The sequence below is a fragment of the Hippopotamus amphibius genome, chromosome 17 (genome assembly GCF_030028045.1).
Source record: "Hippopotamus amphibius kiboko isolate mHipAmp2 chromosome 17, mHipAmp2.hap2, whole genome shotgun sequence".
In the NCBI taxonomy this organism is placed as follows: domain Eukaryota; kingdom Metazoa; phylum Chordata; class Mammalia; order Artiodactyla; family Hippopotamidae; genus Hippopotamus; species Hippopotamus amphibius.
The window spans coordinates 48,635,919-48,657,014 of record NC_080202.1 but is presented as its reverse complement, the minus strand read 5'-3'; the positions used below and the strand labels follow the sequence as shown (position 1 = coordinate 48,657,014).

Here is a 21,096-nt window from a genome sequence, read left to right as displayed (position 1 = left end):
TATAAATTAAATTTTCTCATAAGACTGTCCATTTTCTGGCTTTTAATTATTTTTTCTTTTTAGTTCTTCAGCTGACCATGGTAACTTAGAAATGTACTAAAAGTAGGAACTTGATTTTTCAAAATTAGAATATTTAGACTGATCTTCAGCCACCTCACAAAAGAAAAAGGCATTTCATCTGGGCTTATTCTTGCAGTTATTTGTCCTCTTAAACTGTTCTTCTTAAATACATGTTGTTCAGCATAGATAGACTTCAGGGACATAACTGGTTCCTTTAATTTAGATTAAATTGCTATAACTTTACATGTAAATTACTAGTGTTTGCCATTACTGCCTTTTGATTTGTATTCCTTCTTCCATTTTTGAGATTTTTGCCTATAGGTCTATACATATGACTTTGCCCAATGTTTAAGAAACCTTTAAATAGGGAGAATTAATATGTTAAAGGATAATGAAAGTATTAATCACTTATATTACTGTCATTTCCGTCGCTAGTAGTAATATTTTACTTTTATTTAGAAGACTGTAATTCATAGATTAAATAAATTGATTCACATTTTAGCCATTGCCATGCAAGAAATATGAATTTTAAAATTTGTGTATATTTAATAACTGTGTACCTTGTAAGTTAACACTCCTTTTTGACTAGTCTGTCCTCATAAGTGTTTGGTATCCAAAGGATTTTATATCCTTTGTATATATACAAAGGATTTTGTACTCCATTATCTCTGCAACTGTAATTCTTATTAACAGTAACAAAGACTGATTTGGATATTTTTAATAAGGATAGTGTTTTTAACAACAGATTTATCCATTTTAAAGTAATCTTCCATGGCACATCCTGTGATTTTTTTTTTTTTTTTCTCTTCTAATGTTTAGGTCCTTGCCTAACGTATATATTCCTGAAAGGTTGTATATATTTGTAAATTGTCTAATTTAAAATCCACTGGTGACGCTTCCTATTTTGAGAGATTCTGCAGTTAAGTTGATTTGGTGAATCTGTATATCATATCCTAGGTTTTCTTAAAGTCAGAGCCATCGGTTTATTTTAGTATCTAGAGATTCAAGTTACAGATTTAACTGGCAGCGTTCTGTGGAGAACTTAAACCTCATACTTTGGACTTAAAATTTAACCTCTCAGTTTCAAAATAGTTTGACATCTTCAGGTTTACTTTCTGAAATCCTTTAAAGTCTTTATAATAGTTTTCATATAACAGATAGCTGAGTAAAATTTTAGTTGAAAGTAGTAATTGCTTTCATTTGGGGGAAATGTGCTAGTAAATAAATAATATATAAAATTTATAAATATAAAAGGCTTAGATTTCTTCCCTAGTTTCCATTAACTACAACTTAAACTAGTCATCCTGATACCATTTCTGAATATCTGGAAAAGTGCTAGTACCACTAATAAGCTTTTACTGGGAAATAGCTGCCTCCTTGCTCTCAGGATTTACATTGATTGAAAGTCTCACACTAGTGATAAATTATTTTAAAAGAGTGGTTCCTGCTTATTTTTTTCTCTCATGGGCATCAGTCATACTATATCTATGATAAATGTGTCTTTTTTACACTTCAACATTATATAGTAAAACATTTTAATCACTTTTGTAAGCTCTGCAGCTTGGGACATGTTTACCTCTCTAAGTTTCTCTTTTATAAAATTAATGAAATAATGCCTTTCGTAGTGTTGTTGTAGGCATTAAGAAAGATTTATATATATATATAATTTATATATGCATGTGAGTTTATATATATAATATATATATTATATATGTTATATATGTGTGTGAAATATCTAGTATAGTACTTAGCACAAAGGAAACATTTTCTAAGTAATAATTCTCTACCCTTCTCTCCATTGTCCAGAAGTTCTTGGACTTTTCCTTGGGAGTACCTTTAGGACATAGGAATTTGAATGCATACCAAAGGGGTATGGGATGTAGCCTAAAGGGGCATCCAAAAGCAAATCTGAAAATTTCTTGGAAGTCTCATACACTCCCTTTTAAAACAGTCTACATTCTACATTTTTTAAAAAATCATAAAAACATTTCCCCCAAAAATCTTTGAGTAAAACTCAACTTCTCAAGAAAATATGCCACATTTTCTCCTATAAATTTGCATACCCCAACATACTACTGCTTATCCTTATGAATTCCCAAGTTTAAGACATACTACTCAGATTTCTTGGTCTGGGTATCATTTTTTGAGAAACAAAGATCCTTTATTAAAAGACATGTGTTTCTCTGGAGAAATAGATTGAGAATCAAGAGGCAGGAATGAAAAATGAATCTGGTAAAAGCTGAAAGCTTATTACTCAGTTCAAAAGGGCGAGTAGTAGTGGTATGGAGCTGGGTCAAGCTGTAGTGGGATGAGAAAGGAATACCTTCACGTCAGAAATGGAGAACGGCAATGGAGGAACTAACAGTTTTAGCATTTTTAAAGCCGTGAGAAGTCCTGAAATAAAGGAACCTATTTAAGTGCTTAACCTAGCATCTCTAAAACTTACATCAGCCGCCTCCCCCCTTTTTTCTTACACAGCTCCTACAAAATCATGTGCAACAAGTAAGTGTTCTAAGGAGCATGTGTAAGGAAATAAGTGACAAAGGAGGTTATGTTATTTAAAGGAAAGAAGAATGGATAACTGTGCAGAACAAAGTATGAAAGCAACCACTTGGGCATTCCAGACGATTATGGGAAAGTTACACTTTAATTCCCCAAATAAGTTGTGCTTTAATATTTTAAAGAATAGTATGTTTTGTTTTGTTTTTTAATGAGAGAAAATGTTGTATTTATCATGTGGATTAGAAAGTGAAATGATAAAGTGACTGGAATAAAAACTTGAAACAAGAGTGTACGGGACACATTCAAATTGTAAATCAGTTTGTGTGAACAGAAGTTTCATAAAGGATGCTGTGGAAGAGAAAACCCAGACTAGGTTGAGGAGGCCTTTGGTTTGGGGCAATGGTAAACCAAAATGGTAGCAGTGGAAAAAGGTACAAAGAGAAGAAGATTTTGAGGAATAAGCAAACCGGTGACTGACCAGTTATAGGCTCCAGGAATATGGAAGATCTGTCCAAGATGAATCCAAGACTTTAAGAACGGGAATTGGTGGCTTCATTAATAGGAACAGAGAGATTAAGACAGCTGGTTTTGAGGGAAGGAGACACATAGATTTCAAGGTGATAGCAGGATATTAGAGTGGCAGTGTAGTTTCAACACTTAATGAGAATAAGATTTTAGGATATAAATTTGGAAGTTATATCCGTAGAGTAGTTAAAATGCTAAGAATAGGTAAAAGATCTCTTAAGAATGAGAATAGAACAAATAAACAGAAAACGATGGGAAATAAATATTTTACAAGCATTTACCAGGCGTTATAACTTTAACTCATTTGAGCGTTTCAGTAACAGTTTGAATTATTATGGCCATGGTCTTTTAGGTGAAGAAAACAAGACCTAATCAGGTTAACCATTAAGCAATTTAGGCATAAGAGATCAGGATTCCAACTTAGGTCTTTCTCTAACTGTAGTTCCTACTCTTGGACATCCCTTAAGGAATATCCCACTTAAGGGACCAAAAGAGAAAAACCCATGTTAAAAAGACAGATGAGATGAATAAGCAGTAGTCTGAAAGGTGTTGGGAGAATCACGGTACTATAACTATTACAGAAGCTGAGGTTTGAGAGGGCTTTGGGGAATATTTAGTCACTGTTTTCAAATTCACCTAGAGGTCAAGAGTCAAGAACACAGGTTCACGTGGGACCATGAATCCATTGTTGTTATGTGATCTGCTTTCTGCTTTCCTGAGCTGTAGTCCAAACTCCTAGCTGCAGTGGTCTGCGTTAGGCAAACAGTTGTATTCTGTTTCTTTAAAGAAGAGAAAGGAGGAGAAAGCTACATAACAGAACAGGTGGGAGTGGAGCTGAGGGAAGGAAGCATCTAATGAGACATTCACAGCTTGAATACACTTCTAGAGTTCTAGTAGTTTTTTGGTGTCTATAATATATAGTCACATATAAGACTCTTCAAAGCTTTTGAAGGTAGAATAAGTTCCTCTCCATTTAACATCATTACCCCAATAAATATCCCATTTTTTATTTTAGCATAGTTGAAGCTATCCCTAAAGAAAGATGGCTGTTTTTCCATCATCTCCTGTAATATGGTGTAGTAGTTCAGGTTCTGCCACTTAACTAGCTTTGCGATATTGGATGTGTCATGTAACCTGTCTGTATTTCAGTTTTCTCATCTGTGAAATAGATACATGACAACTCCCATAGGGTTTGTAAGGATTAAGTGAGTTTTTACAGATAAAATGCTTACAACAGCCTCCAGTAGATAGAAAGTACTCAGTAATAGTAATTGATGATGGTGTCACTCATTGGCAACTTCAAGATCCTATTTATCTCTTTCTGTACCTTTGTTACTTTTCCAGTTTTTCCTTTAGTGAGAAGAAAAACTATTTTCACTTTTACTTGTTAGGTTAAGTTTTTAAAGCGAGCAGAGAGTGGTTAAAGAGCAGAAGGTTTAAAGCATAATTGGATTTAGAAAACATCTTGCTGTCAAGAACAGTGGGTACTGGTGTTGACTTCTCTCTGTTACATTGATCCAGTAGCCATTAATGTGCAGAGTATTTCATTATGAATTTATATTACTTCCAGTGAAAACTGGTCTTATCTTCAAACAAAAACAACTGAGAAGTGTATAATTTCCCCTTCTTTGTTTAATTTAAAAGAACCCTCTTCCAAAAAAGTATGAATAAATATGTTGTCATATTATTATGATATGATGGCAAACTTAGAATTATGGTAAAGTTATACATTCAGTGCACAGTGGGCTTTGCCATCTTAGCATTTGTTACAATGTAAGTTTTAAACTATTTGCCAATTTAGTTTAGTGTAAAGGCTGTATACCATAGTTTGTGGACTCTGGAGCCAGACTAATTGGATATGAATCCTGGCTGACTCTTACTAGTTCTGTGTCCTTGGGCAAGTAATTTAACCTCTTCTGTGCCTCAGTTTCCTCATCTATAAAAAGCAGGTAATAATATCTACTTCATAGGGTTTATTAACTTGTTATTAGTTAGTATGTGTGTAATTTACCTCTTGTCTCTTTCCAAGGCAGAAATGATATCCTCTTTATTATTATATCCTCAGTCTCTAGGGCAGTGCCTAGTATATAGCAGATATTCATAGCATATGTTCAATAGACATTTGTTGATCAATAAAACGTTCTGAGCTTACCTAGGGCTTCAATAATATTCTTAACTTGAATACTTTCAGCCAAGCAGACCAAAGCAGATAACCCTCGTATAGTGTTTAGAGCCTTTGCTCACTGAGGTTTGTTTTTAAGTGAAATCTTAAAAATGCTCTACTCACCATTTTATTTATTGATCATGCTGATAGTAAACATTTTTAAACTGAGGCTAGAAGTAAGTATGACAAATGAGTGAGGCTCCTTTTCCCCACTGTGATCCTTAGGATTCTCTGTAGACATTATAATGCCTAGAAAACGAAAAAATAGTTTTCTTCATGCCAATTTTGACCTTATTTAATAACTTCTGACTGAACAGTTGCTCTGACGTATGAAGTCAGTTTTCTTAAGCCCGAGGTTAGGGACATACTGCAGGTATGACAATGTTTCTCATTTTTAAGTACCAAAAAAAGGTCAGATTTAACTTGGCAAAGCCGAGATTAAAATTTGCTGTTATTTTCTTATTCTCTCCACTAGGTCTTCTCTGTTGTGTTGTGGAATTCTCTTTGTTGTACTAGATGCCTAGTATTTGCTACTTTTCCCCCATTCTGAGGATAAATCAGTGCTTTAATGAACAGTTTTTGTAGACATGTCAATATCTATTTAGCTTAGATTATTTTAAGCTATATTTTATTTGTCTGTGCAATGTGACATTGAACCATGGGCTACCTCTTCTACTTCTGACTTAATTTTAATTTAATTTTAATTCTGATTAATATTTCCTAGATTATGCCTTGGATTTTGAAAAGGCATTTTTTTTGGTCAGCGTTTATCTGTCTGAAATGGCTTTGTTTTATGTTTCTAGTATTGCTTTTGACCCTTTACTTCTCAAATAGCTTATTGTTAAGAATATAGCTAGCAGAATGTCACAGAAATAGTATAGTTTTCGAGAATGAAATATGACAAAGTGTGAACAGCCCCTCTGTGGAAATCTATCCATGCTTTAATTTCCCCTCCGTCACTGTTTAGGTCATCTCTGTCCTTTTAATTATGGACACTGACTCTCATTAATCACTATAGGGGATTGGCAGAATTTTATTCTCTGTGTTTTTATTTCCAAATCTCAGTCTTGATAATTGGTGCCTTACAGACATGGTGACGTCTGAAGATGTTGAGTTAAGCATCTGAGTCCAATCTTGTGTCCTCATCTGCATTCTGCATATAATCGTGCCCTGGGCAGGGTAGATTAGCTCAGCCAGGTACAGGAGATGCTTTCTTAACTGACCTTCACCTAACCACTTGCAGGATCAATGCTCTCCATTCCCGTTTTGACACCTACTGACTGATACCAGGACAAGGTTGATTTTATAGGCCAATAGGTACTACCGTCTGATATACCCACATACTTCTGTTATCTCTGTAGTGGCATGTGCTTACTGAGAGGCAGTTAAATTAATGCCCTTTGGCTATCCTATTATGATAATACAGTTAAATTATATATACCATTAACTAATGAAATACAAATGCAGGAAGAACATTTATAAAGTTATTGTTCCTAGGAAAGCTGTGCTAAAAGCTTGGGAAGAATCAATTAAAATGTCAGTAAAGGTAATTTGCTTAAAAAAATGCTGTAATGAATTAGGGTGAAAACACTACATGGGGGGTAAGGTTGTTAATATTTCAGGGTACAAACTTATAATGAGTAGTAAATAAGCCACAGAGATCTAATGCACAGTGTAATGAATATAGACAATAATACTGCACTAAAATTGCATAATGTGATAAATATCACTACATCAGCAGTCATATCACAATATATCAAATTAGCATGCTGTGCACCTTAAATTTACACAATGTTACATGTCAAATTTATTCAATTAAAAAAACACTTCAAAAATCCACCTATACTTAGGTTGTCTACGTTTTTGTTTTATTTTAAATAAAATGAATAGAATACATTTATGCAGTTTATGCCAGAAATAAAAATTGAAACTGATATGCAAACAAAAAGGCTTTGGCTTCACATTAAAAGTTTGATGAATAAATGTATTTTACATATTAAGTTAAAGAGCTTCACACATACATCATTTTTGTCTTTTCCTACTTCTTCCAAGGTTTTTGATAAATTGGTCAACTGCCAGTCTCTATCAGGGTAGGTTGAGAGGGCTTCTAGTATAGATATTGCCATCATATTTTTTGACAGCCCTGACCAAGTTTGGGAGAGTCATGAGACAAGCTGTAGATTAGCATGGAACAGACCTGTGCATTCTGGTCTTATCTCATGTGACTTTGGTCCATGTTTAACGCTAAGTGGAGGTTTGTGTTTAGTTACATGTCACTCCTATCCATTGAGCCTAAATGCCCTCTAGCAAACCAGAGAGCTGTGTATAAAGAATCTTCTGTTCCTTTGGATGGAAGTGCATACTTTAAGGCAGTTTATAGAACTAGTTAAGTTCCTGGATTATGTAGTCTGACATACAAACTTCAGCTTCCAGCATTACCACTTACCAACTGTGTGACTTTTTACAAGTTATTCCTATTCTGTGAGTTTCAATTTCCTCATTTACAAAATGTGCATAATAAGAGCAACTGCCTTGCAAGAATGTTGAGGGTAAGCAAACAATGTATGTCAAGTGTCTAGTGGTGTGTGGCACATAGTGAGCACTTACACCATTAGTATATGCTCACAGTTAGACATACAAAACTTGTGAGTCATCTTTATTACTAACAGTGTAAATCATTTTGAAAGCTCATACAGAAATATGTGATAGAGCTGCTAAGTGTAAAGTACACCTATGCACGGAAACACATAGCAACAACTAAGTGCGAGAGACTTCATGTTGTATCTACAGTATATTCTACCTGTTGTTATAAGTCCAATTAAATTGGAAAAATAAATTATAGTCACCACCTCCTATTTCCCTGTAGTAATCCTCTGTTGTATGTCTACACAATTATAAAATAGGAAATAAAATTGAGAAAGCTGTTTCTATTTTTCCTTCAGTATTTGAATTGTTTTTCTCATCTTAACCACCTTTTTTTTCTCATTTAGGTAGCACAATAAAAGATTTTCTTTTGTTAGCTATTTGTTAATTATTTTCTTAAAAGGAGTCAGTATTGACAAGGACTTTATACATCTGTTAGTTCGCTGTCAGTTTACATTTCAGGGGACATTGTCAAACCTAACTTGTACTATAATTGAATCTATACAATAATAAAATGTTTTATTGTGGTTATTTTTCCTAGACAGTTCTAGTAATTAAGAGCAAAGTAGTTTATTTCAGCCTTGAGACTCCCCTAAGAATTTAAAGCTCTGATTTAGTTGGAACTGTATATAAAACACTAAATTCAGAAATACTTGTAATATACATAACTCACTGCAGCTCACATTGATACACATAACCACCACTAAAATCTGTGGATAAGTGATAATCAGTTTATTTTTCAAGAATCTGAAACCAAAATACATTAACTCTTTGTTCCTTCAACGTTGCAGAAAAGTGAATTTAGCAAAGTTTACAAGAGTCAGACATCAGTGAAGAGTAAGCTTCAGGGAGTTCAAATTGAGAAACATGGAACAGATCAGAAAAGCCAAAATACTGACTAGAAACCCAGGAAAGGTTTTTCTAGAACTGGGACTAAATAGAATTTACTTAAAAGAAAATAGCTCTAATCAAATTGCTGTGGAAGGTGATGTATTATAGCTGTAGGTATATAGGCCTGATTCTCCACCATGTTTTTTTAAGCTCATAGCACAGTTTGATAAACTAAAATGTTTAAAAGTAGGAAGGAATACTGAATTATTTCACTTGGTATATGTGGAATATAAAAAACAAATAAACCAACAATGAACAAAAAAACTAAATGAACAAACCAAACCAAAACACATAGATGTAGAAAACAGAGTAGTGAGAACACTCTTTAATACCATACACAAAAATAAACTCAAAATGGATTAAAGACCTAAATGTAAGGCCAGACACTATAAAACTCCTAGAGGAAAACAGGAAGAACACTCTTCGACGTAAATAATAGCAAGATCTTTTTTTGATCCACGCCCTAGAGTAATGGAAATAAAAACAAAAATAAATAAGTGGGACCTAGTGAAACTTCAAAGCTTCTGCACAACAAAGAAAACTATAAGCAAGACGAAAAGGCAACCCTCAGAATGGGAGAAAATATTTGCAAATGAATCAATAGACAAAGGATTAATCTCCAAAATATATAAACAGTTCATCCAGCTCAATTTCAAAAAAAAACAACCCAATCAAAAAATGTGCAGAAGACCTAAATAGGCATTTCTCCAAAGAAGACATCCGGATGGCCAAGAGGCACATGAAAAGCTGCTCAGCATCACTAATTATTAGAGAAATGCAAATCAAAACTATAATGAGGTATCACCTCACACTGGTTAGAATGGGCATCATCAGAAAATCTACAAACAGTAAATGCTGGAGAGGGTGTGGAGAAAAGAGAATGCTCTTGCACTGTTCGTGGGAATGTAAATTGATACAGCCACTCTGGAGAACAGTATGGAGGTTCCTTAAAAAACTAAAAATAGAATTTCCATATGACCCAGCAGTCCCACTGCTGGGCATATACCCAGAGAATGCCATAATTCAAAAAGACTCATGCACTCCAGTGTTCATTGCAGCACTATTTACAGGATTGCAGCACTATTTACAGTAGCCAGGACATGGAAGCAACCTAAATCTCCATCAGCAGATGAGTGGAAAAAAGGTGTGGTACATATATACAATGGAGTATTACTCAGCTGTAAAAAGCAGTGAAACTGGGACATTTGTAGAGACATGGATGGACCTAGAGACTGTCCTACAGAGTGAAGTGAGTCAGAAAGAGAAAAACAGATATCATATATTAACACATATATGTGGAGTATAGAGAAATGGTACAAATCAACCAGTTTACAAGGCAGAAATAGAGACCCAGATGTGGAGAACAAACACATGGACACCAAGTGGGAAAAGCAGGGAGGGTTGGGGAGGAATGAATTGGAAGATTGGGATACCAAATTGTACACACTAAATATATGCAGTTTATTGTCTGTTAACTGTATCTCAATAAAAGTTCTTAAAAAAAAAAAGAAAAAAGAAAACAGTGTAGTGGTTACCAAAAGGGGAAGCGGTGGAGGGAAACCAAAGTGAGTAAAGGGGATCGACTGTATAGTGATGAATGGAAACTAAATTTTTGGTGGTGAGCCTGCTGGAGCATGTACAAAAGTAGAAAAATACTGTTGTATACAGGAAACATATAATGCTATACACCACTGTTATCTCAATAAAAAATAAAAATTTCTAAATTTTAAAAATTAAAAAAAAAGAATTCAGGTACTGCTACATCAGTGTGCAGACTAAAATAAAATCATATTAGAAATCTAGTCTAAAATTTTGCCATGTAGAAAGTCTGTGGCTGTAATGACTGAGGATATAAAAAGTAACTGGGGAAAGGAAAAGGTCAAGATCACTTGTTGATTAGTTGTATGTTCAAACTTCTTGGAAGTACAGATTCTTGGGCCCACAAATCAACATACAACTAACCAACAGATGGTTGTTTTCTTCCTGAACAATCCCTTCCTCATCCCATGAAAAAAGGCAAGAAGATTAAACATGTATATCTTACCAAATATCACATCATTATTACTTTTTCAAACAAAACTTCTCTATTTTTTTTCTGTTTTGCACCAGTTACGTGAGTTTGTATGAAAATTTGTCTTCACCATAGGGCTGATGCAACTATCTGATATTAATGGATGTTCACATCAAATGTAAACAGCTTCCCTTCAAGACTTTTTATGGTATTGTTTCATAGCGTTCAGATTTTGAATGAACTTTGGAGATCACCTGGATTGATGAGTCTTAAAGTGTGGTCTGTGGACCAGCCCAAGAGCATCAGCACCCCCTAGAAACTTTTTGCAAGTACAGATTCTTGGGCCCGCCACACCAAAACTAATGAATCAGAAACTCTGAGGGTGGGGCCCTCCAATCTGTGTCTTAACAAGCCCTCTAAGTGATTCCGATGCATGCAAAAGTTTGAGATTCATTTTTCTAGACAACACAACCTCTAAGAAAGGTATTTTCACCATAGTGCTTCAAGTAGAACTATACATTACTTGCTTTTGAGGTCAGTTGGAAAGGGAACTCTTCTTCCCAGGCAATAGGAACCTTTGTATTATATCTAGAAAAAAATGGCTGTCCTTTGTGTGTAGCTCTCTGTAGTTGAACAGACTAGATATAAAGTTTTGGGGACAGCAAACAAACTAGTCTTTGGCCAGGGTTACCCATCAAGTTGGCTGTAAGATAGACTTGCCTTGTAGGGAAAAACTGCAGAGTTCTTTAATTGCTTGAACCTGCTTTACTTTAGAATTGGTGGGAAATAGCTGGGTTGCCCAGACTACACAATGAAAAGAAAAAAAGAAACATATCAGTATTCCCATAGGAGTAGTGGAGCCTTAGATGACATTACCACCACTATTTATTAGACTCTAATAAGCACCCTGAAGCTGAACGTTTGGCAGCTCTTTCTTGGTGAATGCTTCATGATGGCCTGTTATCAGTGTAGCTGATTCTGTTCTTTCTTATGTGAAAGAAAGAGAACTGAACATTAGAAACAAAAAAAGTCAAGACTGCTGATTGAAAATGACATGTTTATTTTTCTTTTTCATTCTCTCTGTGCCGTACATATTTTTTGAGTTATCCAGGATATAACTTTTAAATGGATATGCATTCCATTTTAGTGCACCTGGTAATACACGTTGTGCTGTGAAAACGTCTGTAACTTGCTGTGTAAAGGTTCTGCTACTTTACTGAGAATAAGATAAAATTGACTTTCTGATAATGGTATTATTAATAGTCACACTCAAACTAGATTGATCACTTATGACAGATGAGTAGACTTTTTCTTTTTTTCTCCTTCCAGTTTTTAATTGAGATTTGATTAACATGCAGCACTGTACAAGTATAAGGTGTATAGCCTAAGGATTTGACTCACATACATCATGAAGTGGTTATCACAGTAAATTTAGTGGATATGCATTATGTCATACAGATACAAAATAAAAGAAAAAAATATTTTTCCTTGTGATGAAAACTCTTAGACTTTACCCTCTTAACAACTTTCGTATATAACATATATCAGTGTTAATTATATTTATCATATTGTGCATTACATCTCTAGTGCTTATTTATCTTATAACTGGAAGTTTGTACCTTTTGACTGCCCTCATCTAATCCGCCTCCCCCCCCACCCCCGCCGCCCCCCGCCGTAACCCTAGATCAAGATCAGTAAACTTTTTCTTAAAGGAACAGATAGTAAATAATTTAGGCTTTGTTGGCTAAGAGGCAAAATCAAGGGTATTATGTAGGTATGTATATAACCATTTAAAATGCAGCTAGTTGAAATGGTAAACTCCATTCTTAGCTTACAGGTCATAAAAAGACAGCCAGATGGCCAGATTTGCCCCTCAAGCCATAGTCTACCGATCTTTTTGGCTTATGATGTATAGAGGATTCTTAGATATTTACCCTTCATATTTTGAGATGGTGTAACTCAGTGATTCTATTATAGCTTAATTAGGTATTTCCACATAATATTGTTGACACTATAAATTTGATAATTTTTCCGGAATATTTTTAAAAATACAAACATTAGTCTCTCTTCAAGTAAATTAACAAGCACTCCAAATTGTAGAGTTTAATTTCATGATATTTTACATTAATGGGAAATCAGGAATATGGGTTCTTAGAGGCCCTTCAAGATAACTTTTGATTACTGTGAAAGCATTATACACAGAGATATGAAAATTTACATCAATTCATGAATAAGAAACCCTTAAGAATCTTATTAGAGAATGGGGCAGAAAAAGAAAATGCATGATAATATGAAGAGAAACTAGTTGTGTTTTATGAATATGTAGAAAAAATCAGCAGAGTTTGGAATCATGGACTCTTCAGAATTTCATAGCCTAAGCTACAATATCTTATTGCATAGGAGGAGAGAGATACGGGGGACTATTTTTTGCAATATTTTGGAAAAATAACCCAGCATGACCCATTTACCAAAGCAGAACAGGATATGCACAAATAGGAAGCTGAGGCTAGCCTTAACCATAAATCGTGAAAGGAAGTGTCATTACTTGAGAAGAATGTGGTATTAGAAGATCTTTCTCTCTTGCTGCCCATTCTGTCTTCCAGATGATCTAATACATTCTGATGACTTTAAAATATCATCCATATACTCATATCAAGAACTCAGAACTCTATTATTACTAGTGAATCCAGCTGTCTTTCTGACAGCTCTCTGTAGATTATGTCAAGGACTAGGGAGTGAGGAAGAAAAAGCAGATTTTGGTGCCTATCGTAATGTCTTGCATGTCAGTTACCCGGTAAATACTTACTGGTTTCAGAATTCTTAGGTGGGAGAAGCATTGGTGCCCTAGTAGTTTTATGTATGTATACTTGTTTTAATGAAGGTGTAAAATATACATGATTTTTTTAAAAATCAATTTGCACAGAAGGGCTTGAAATGAAAAGTTACTGTCCCCAGCTTCATCCTTTTCCATTCCTAATTCCACTCCTCTGGGGGACAGTTGCTTAAGTGGTTTTTTGCTGTTTCTTCATTGGTTACCTTCATATCTTTAAAGTATTATGCGTCTGCTGAAATTCCTTGATTGATCATTTCTAAACATATCTCATGAAACATTAAGCTGCTTTGCCCTGTTCCCTGTTTTCTTCCCAACGTAATTGTCACTGGTTTGTTTTTTTTTTTAATCGGTTGCAAGGTTTATTTTTTTTTATAAATTTATTTTTTAATTTATTGACTGCATTGGGTCTTCGTTGCTGCACATGGGCTTTCTCTAGTTGCAGCGAGTGAGGGCTGCTCTTCATTGTGGTGCACGGGCTCCTCATTGTGGTGGCTTCTCTTGTTGCAGAGCACGGACTCTAGATGTGGGCTTCAGTAGTTGCAGCACACGGGCTCAATGGTTGTGGTTCATGGGCTCTAGAGCACAGGCTCAATAGTTGTGGCACATGGGCTTAGTTGCTCCGCGGCATGTGGTATCTTCCTGGGGCAGGGATCGAACTGGTGTCCCCTGCACTGGCAGGCAAATTCTTAACCACTGCACCACCTAGGAAGTCCCTGTTTTTTGTTTTATCAGTTATAGTGTAAATACTTTATTTTTAATTTCTATATTTCCTGTTCTATCAAGTATGACAGTATTCTTGATTTCCACTTTGTAAGAAGATGATATTGGCACCTCTGCACACAGTTTCTGATGAGGAGATGGACATCATTCAGATTGTTCGCCCATGTATGTAATTTTTTTTTTCCGCATGCTTTTAAGATTTTCTCTTTTTCTTTGGTTTTCAGCAGTTTGACTATGACAGGCCTAATGTAGTTCTGTTTATATTTAGACTGCCTAGGGTTTCTGGGCTTCTTGATTATGTAAATGTAATCTTTTGCAGATTTGAGATATTTAGCCATCATTTCTTCAAATATTTCTTTATGTGCCAGTTTCTCTTCTTCTGACTCTAATTACATATATGTTAGATCTTTGTTATGTCATCTCATAGATCTTGAGGGGTTTTTTTAGTTGTCTTTTTTTCTTTTAATCTTTGTTCTCTGTAGTTTTCAGATTGGATAATTTCTATTCATTTGTCTTCAAATTCACTGGCTCGTCTGTCATTTTAAACAATTTTCAATTTACAATATACTATATGCATATGGGTATGTATATGCACATATATACACAGTGATTTAAATTGTCATATTTATAAATTTTTGGTGGTGAGCAGGCTGTAGGGTATACAGAAATAGAAATATAATGCTGTACAATTATGTATAATATAACATATAATGTTGTAAAGCAATGGTACCTCAATAACAAAAAATTTAATGTCATGTTTAAACATTTAAATATGCTGTTAAACCCATTCATCAATGTTTTATTTCAGCTATTGTGTTTTTCAGTTCTAGAATTCCCATTTGGTTCTTTTTTATAATTTCTACTTCTCTGCTAAGATTTGCTCCTTTTGTAAATTAAGGGAATATATTTCTTACCGTGTTGAAAATAGTTATAATAGCTGCTTTAAATTCCTCATTTGCTAATTACAATATCAAGAGTGTTTTAGGGTTGGTCTCCATCTTTTCTCTTGATGATGGGTCACATGTTCCTGATTCTTCATGTATTGATTAATTTTGTACTGTATCGTGGACATTTTATTTAGTGGAGACTCTGGATCTTGTCATTTTCCTTCAAAGAGTGTTAATATCTTTCGTTTAGCAAGCAGTTAACTTGGTTTGACTTAATGGAAAATACTATCTCTTGGACATCAATTCAGTTCAGTTGAATTGTTTTATCATTAGCCAGTGTGCTCCATGTTTGCATGGTTCAGAATCAGCCAGAGATTTGAGTGGAATTTATGCACAGAATCTGGACTACCTCCTCTAGCTCTCTCTTTTCTGGAAATCCTCCTCCCCTCACTTTTCAGAGACTGTTATTGCTGCAAGGTCTGTCTTTTGATACTGCAGGCTAGAAAAACTGTAGGTTTTCTATTGCAGTTTTAATGACCCCCGTGTAGTGCTGGCTGTGGTCTGCTTGTAGTCTAAAAGCCAAAAAAAAAAAAAAAAAAAAAAAAGAAAGAAAGAAAGAGGGAGAGAGAGAGAGAGAAACTAATCCCAATATGGTTTTATCTGACAATTGTCAGCTCTCCTTCAAAAATCTCTCTATTGTGTTCAGTCCTCAGAGCCTTGAGGTGCTTGTGTTTTGTCCAGAGTTTATAGTTATTATCTGTGAGACAGTCCATCTGATAGAGAAGCTTACTTGGCTGTATAGAAGGATAACCTCCCCAAATAGGATTTTGAGATTTTTGTCTTTCATTAACACTGACACTTTCTCAAGTTGTTTATTTCTAACTGTAGAAACATTTATGCATTTGGGGAGCTGACATTTATCTTTAGGACCAAATTTTATATAGAGACTCTGATTTTAGTGTTCTTTTCTTTACCACTTATTGTTACATACTTACATGTTATCTCTTTTCAGTACATCCAGTGAGGTAAATTATTAACATGAAAAAGTTATAAACTTTTTAATTTAAGATTTTGGCTTCTTTTCCTCTTCACTGTATTATGTAACACTGCTTCTTACTAGCATACAACCAAGAAGAGTAAAGCAAACAGTATTTCATGCCTTTGTGTATTTAAGGAAAGCCAGAATAAAAATCTCTACTTCTGCTTGTAAATCGGAGCTTCGCCTGGTAGAACAATAGCTCTGCTCCTCCAGTTAACTCTGTTTTTTCATGGTTTAATTTGCATTAGAGGCTGCAACTCATCTTTCCATACCCTGTTCTTCTCAGGAGTTAATCATCATCTTTTCCTCTCTGTTCCTTCCTAGTCAGATGATCTCAAGGTTTCAGAGTGATGTGGAGCAACTTGTATTGTTACAAAGACTAGGGATTGCTGACAGATATACTAAGATTAGAGAAATGGGATTCTTTACCCACAGTTAGTGGATGGTGAGGTATTCTCTGTTGTAAATTCTTTATTATAAGATCAATAGCAACTGTACACTCCAAAAACAAGCCAGAAGGATATTGGTCCTTCACACTTAATCTTTGAAAATGTCTCAGTAGTCATTTTTGTGCATGGGACAGAGACTGAATTTGTTGTCACATGTCCTCGTAGAATTTTGTTACAGTCTGGCACAGTGTTTCCTTTTATGGCAGATTGCAGCAGTTTTCTGCCTCCCACATTGACTGCCTAGGATCTTCTTCAGCATACTTTCCTGAAGTTTTATAAAAGAAAAAAAAAAGGTTTTAATTTCCTTCCTGAATTAACTTTCTGTTTTCTTTTAACCCTACTCTTTTTGGAGAAATCAATTTGGGGTTGTCAGGAATTGATGGCTGGCCGTTTTTTACACGCTGACTATCCAAATCTGTTTCTCTTCATTTCTTAAGTATATGTAAACTATTTTTTCCAAGGAATTTTATGTCATTGCACCCAGTCAGCGTATTTTCAGCCGTTATTGATAGCTGATGCAAAATGGAAAACAGCAGTGTGATGGCATTCTACATCATTCTCCAAATACTGTTCTGAGATGATTATTCTACAATCCCTGCCTTAAAAGAGTTTATAATCTAGTTGGGTTTGACAATTCAGGCACAAATAATAGAGGGATGGAGTTTGTACCTCAAATTTATAATTCCTGGATCCAATAACTTAACACAGTTTTAAATTATACCTTGTTAAATGTTCAGAAAGGAACTAACCACTAGCTTTCTCATATTCTAAATACCACTTCTCCAACATACTGTACCTTTCCCCATCATTTATGCAAGAGGACCTATACTAGTACTCTTGTTATAATACATATTCCAGTAAAGAGAGTAACTTCATCCATTAAATAACAGCTCTCCTTTTGGGTGCACAGAGAGTGACAGAACTGAGGCAAGAAGCATGAGTAGATGAATTCTTGCACTTTGACATCATAAATCATCCCCTCTAGATACCAAATTCTGATCAGCCTCTTAAAATTTACTTTATATATCTCCATGTTCCTCCATTACCTATCACATCATCATCACCACCACCACCACATACTAACAACAACAACATCTAGTATTGAGTGCATTCTGTGTACAAGGCACTATGCTAATTGCTTTACAAAGATGAGTTCATTTAAATCTTTACAGTAACCCCCCTTGAGGGGTAAGTGGCATATTATTACTGTAATTTTGTAGGCCACTTAGTTTAGAGGTGTACAGAGCATCTATTGTGGAATTTGGTTGATCCATGAATCCAAGATCCACATTTTAGTTTCTATTCTAGGGATAGCTCAGTCTGGCCTTGAGTAGCACATTATACTTCAGCTGCCTATTTCCAAAGAATAATAAATATAAATATCTTCTTTTTTAGCTTTATCTATACTTTATTCTTTAAATTTAATCCTTACAACAACTCTAAGAGAGAGATTATGGCTCACATTTTAAACACGTGGCATCCAAGCTTGGAAAAGTTAAATAATTTGTTGAACCACGTAACATAGGCCACGTGATATGCGTCTCACTTTAATGCTCTTTCTTTTTCTTTTTTTTTTTGTTAATGCTCTTTCTTTTAATCACTGTGTTCTTTTCTTTATCTCATTTCTTTCTTCTTACTTTCTCATAGGTGTTTGATGAGAAAATATGAATTATACAGATGTGATATTTCTGTTGTAAAGGTGCTAGAAAGGATATATTTTTCCTCTAATTTGGGGGAGATAGTGACTAATTTTTAGAACATTTACAAGTACATCTAGCCTCATGCCTTCCAGTCATATCACGTCTGTTCTGTATTATTGCATAAATTATATACATAAATTACATATATAAATGTTATATGTTTGTAAGTTACATATGTAAAATTTGTTTGAGACATTTTATATTTTGAGAGGCATTTAACAAGGAAAAACCTGTGGCTAATATTCAGGTTTTTATTAGATGCAGCTCTTCTCAGTCATCATACTATCTTACTTAGTGTAAAATGTTGCTCACTGAATTCACTTGCCACTGCTAGGGTCTTACATATTCCTTTCAGTCATTTTTAGCTGCTTTAGTTGGCATTAATATTTTATATAAAAATAAAATAATAGGAAAGGCCGTGTGCTCTGAAACTTTAACAGAGGTAGGATTCTGATCATTTTTAGTTACATTACTTTTGCTTTTTATATTTCCCAGTTTCATTATGATGAAATATGTTTATGTACTATTTTAAATTTTAATGTTGTTATATAACATAGGTACTTTAGAGCTCAGAAGTTGGCCTAATATTTATATAGAATTGCTTATATCAATAAATCTGTAATCATACATAAGCCAGCATACCCACATTTTTGAAATTTGGAACTCTTTTTTTATATTATCAAAAACCCAGTGCTTCTTCAGATTTATGGAAATGAAACCTAGTACCATTAAACTAGCTGGCATTTGAATATTGTGTAAGCACATTTAAAAGGCCTTTTTGAACTCTGATTATTGATTTGTATATGCAAAGATGTTAAAATGGGTAATTAAAATCTACACTGCCTTATTTTATCTCAAACACCCTAAGTTTTGCCATTCACTGCTGTAAAGAGATGGCATTTACAGCGATGAGTTGTAGGCTATAATAATTTGCCTTTTTCTTTGTAGTAATATGTATGGTAAACAAAGATTTAACTTCCAATTATTGAAATGAGAATTTTTATTTAATTCTATTAAAAATTCCATTGAAGTAATGTCTTGTGGGAATGTCCTAAATGTTATTGCCCTCATTTTTGGAGTACCTGTTTCTTTGGAGTACCATATTGTCTCCATATTTGTTGCTTATATAGTCTATCTAGACATCAATTTGTCTAGTATATCCCTTTGTGTAGCACAACATAATTGCATTAAAATAGAACTTATATGGGAGATTTACTCTTGAGTTACCTTGGATACAGCTTAGAATCACCAGTTTTCTTAGGCCATAATCACTAAATGGATGAAGGACATAGATCATTTATACCGCTGAAAAGGTATAGATAAACATAAATAGTTAGTTCATTTAACAAATAATAGTACTTGCTCTGTGCCCTGCACTGTTACAAGCATTACTAAGGCTACAGCAGTATATAAGACAGAGGTTCTGCCTTTTGTCAGCCACATTATGAATATTAAACATCTGGAAAATGCAAATTAAAACACCACGGGAGACTTCTTCCCATCATGATGGATTAACCAGTACTGGACTTGCCCTCCCACTAGAAACAACTTTTTTCAGACATTGGACAATTAACAGTATAGTAATGTGATCCTTGGGAGAAATGGTGGGGAAGGAAACTAGATGAATCCTGGCTTTTTGCCTAAAGGTATTAAAGGTATTCTCCTGATGATGGAGAACTCGGAGAATGACAGTCTTGCTGAACCGAGGAAACAGATCAGAAATTGGTGTTGGTAGGTGCAAGCTATTACATTTAGAACGGATAAACAAGGCCCTACTGTATAGCTCAGGGAACTGTATCCAAACTCCTGGGATAAACCATAATGGAAAAGAACACACAAAAAAGAATGTATATATGCACATAACTGAGTCACTTTGCTGTATAGCAGAGATTGGCACATTGTAAATCAACTATACTTCAATTAAAAAAAAAAGAAATTGGGAAAGCCAAGGCAACTGGAATTTACAGCGTATTGAAGAATGGGGAGCTAAACAGAAATAGAACTACAAAATTCTGCGTAGGGGCCCTTTTGAGTCTTTCACTTAGTACTGAATTGCACATAGGTGGGGGTGAGACTCCGTGAGGCCGAAGAAAGAGTAAACACCTATAAACCAAACAATTCTTAGAGTTCTCCCAGGAATAGGAGATTTTTTCATTCTGACCAGCCAGAGTGTAGCGTTGTTGTTAAAAACTTGGCACATTTCAGTAGAGATGCAAGAAAGGACACAGTTTGGTAGTAGGGCTAAGCATCTTTAGAGTAGAAGGTTTCTGCAGGCCTGGCGAAACAAAGCTTTTAAAATAAGGCTCAGAAAGATCAGACTGATCGGCCAGTAACTGATATGCCTTGGAGGGTCAGAAAGCAGCTGCTCAGCTTTCCTGGTGAAAGTCAAGAGTAAAGAGGCTGTTGACTCCCTTTCTTGATGCAGCCTTCAGATATCCCTGAATGTGGAAGAGCTTGGACACAGCCAAAGTATCCTTTCTAGTGTTTCCCTGTTAACTCAACTATGTTCTCAGCTTACTTTGTTGGATATTTTTTATGGAAAATAAGATGGAAATTAAATAATTATAGTCTAATTATAATGATGATTTATACAATGTGTGTTTTCTGGAAGTCTTTAAGTCTCTCAGTGAGATGATTTCTGGTGTGATTAACATTTATATTATCCACAAGTG

The 21,096-nt window shown here is 34.7% G+C and overlaps 1 protein-coding gene across 17 annotated transcripts in view; it reads left to right on the top strand.

The window, feature by feature from the left end:
* The window catches only part of TANC2 (tetratricopeptide repeat, ankyrin repeat and coiled-coil containing 2), a 342,062-nt gene that overhangs the window by 132,360 nt on the left and 188,606 nt on the right, over positions 1 to 21,096 (top strand). Inside the window, exon 1 of one of the 17 annotated variants that reach the window (XM_057716533.1) lies at positions 14,422 to 14,514. The exons of the other annotated variants lie outside the window; for them this stretch is intronic. Coding sequence (XP_057572516.1) covers positions 14,448 to 14,514 — 67 coding nt within the window. The 5' untranslated portion in view covers positions 14,422 to 14,447. Of the gene's footprint in view, positions 1 to 14,421; positions 14,515 to 21,096 lie in introns of those variants that run through there. 17 annotated transcript variants of the gene reach the window in all.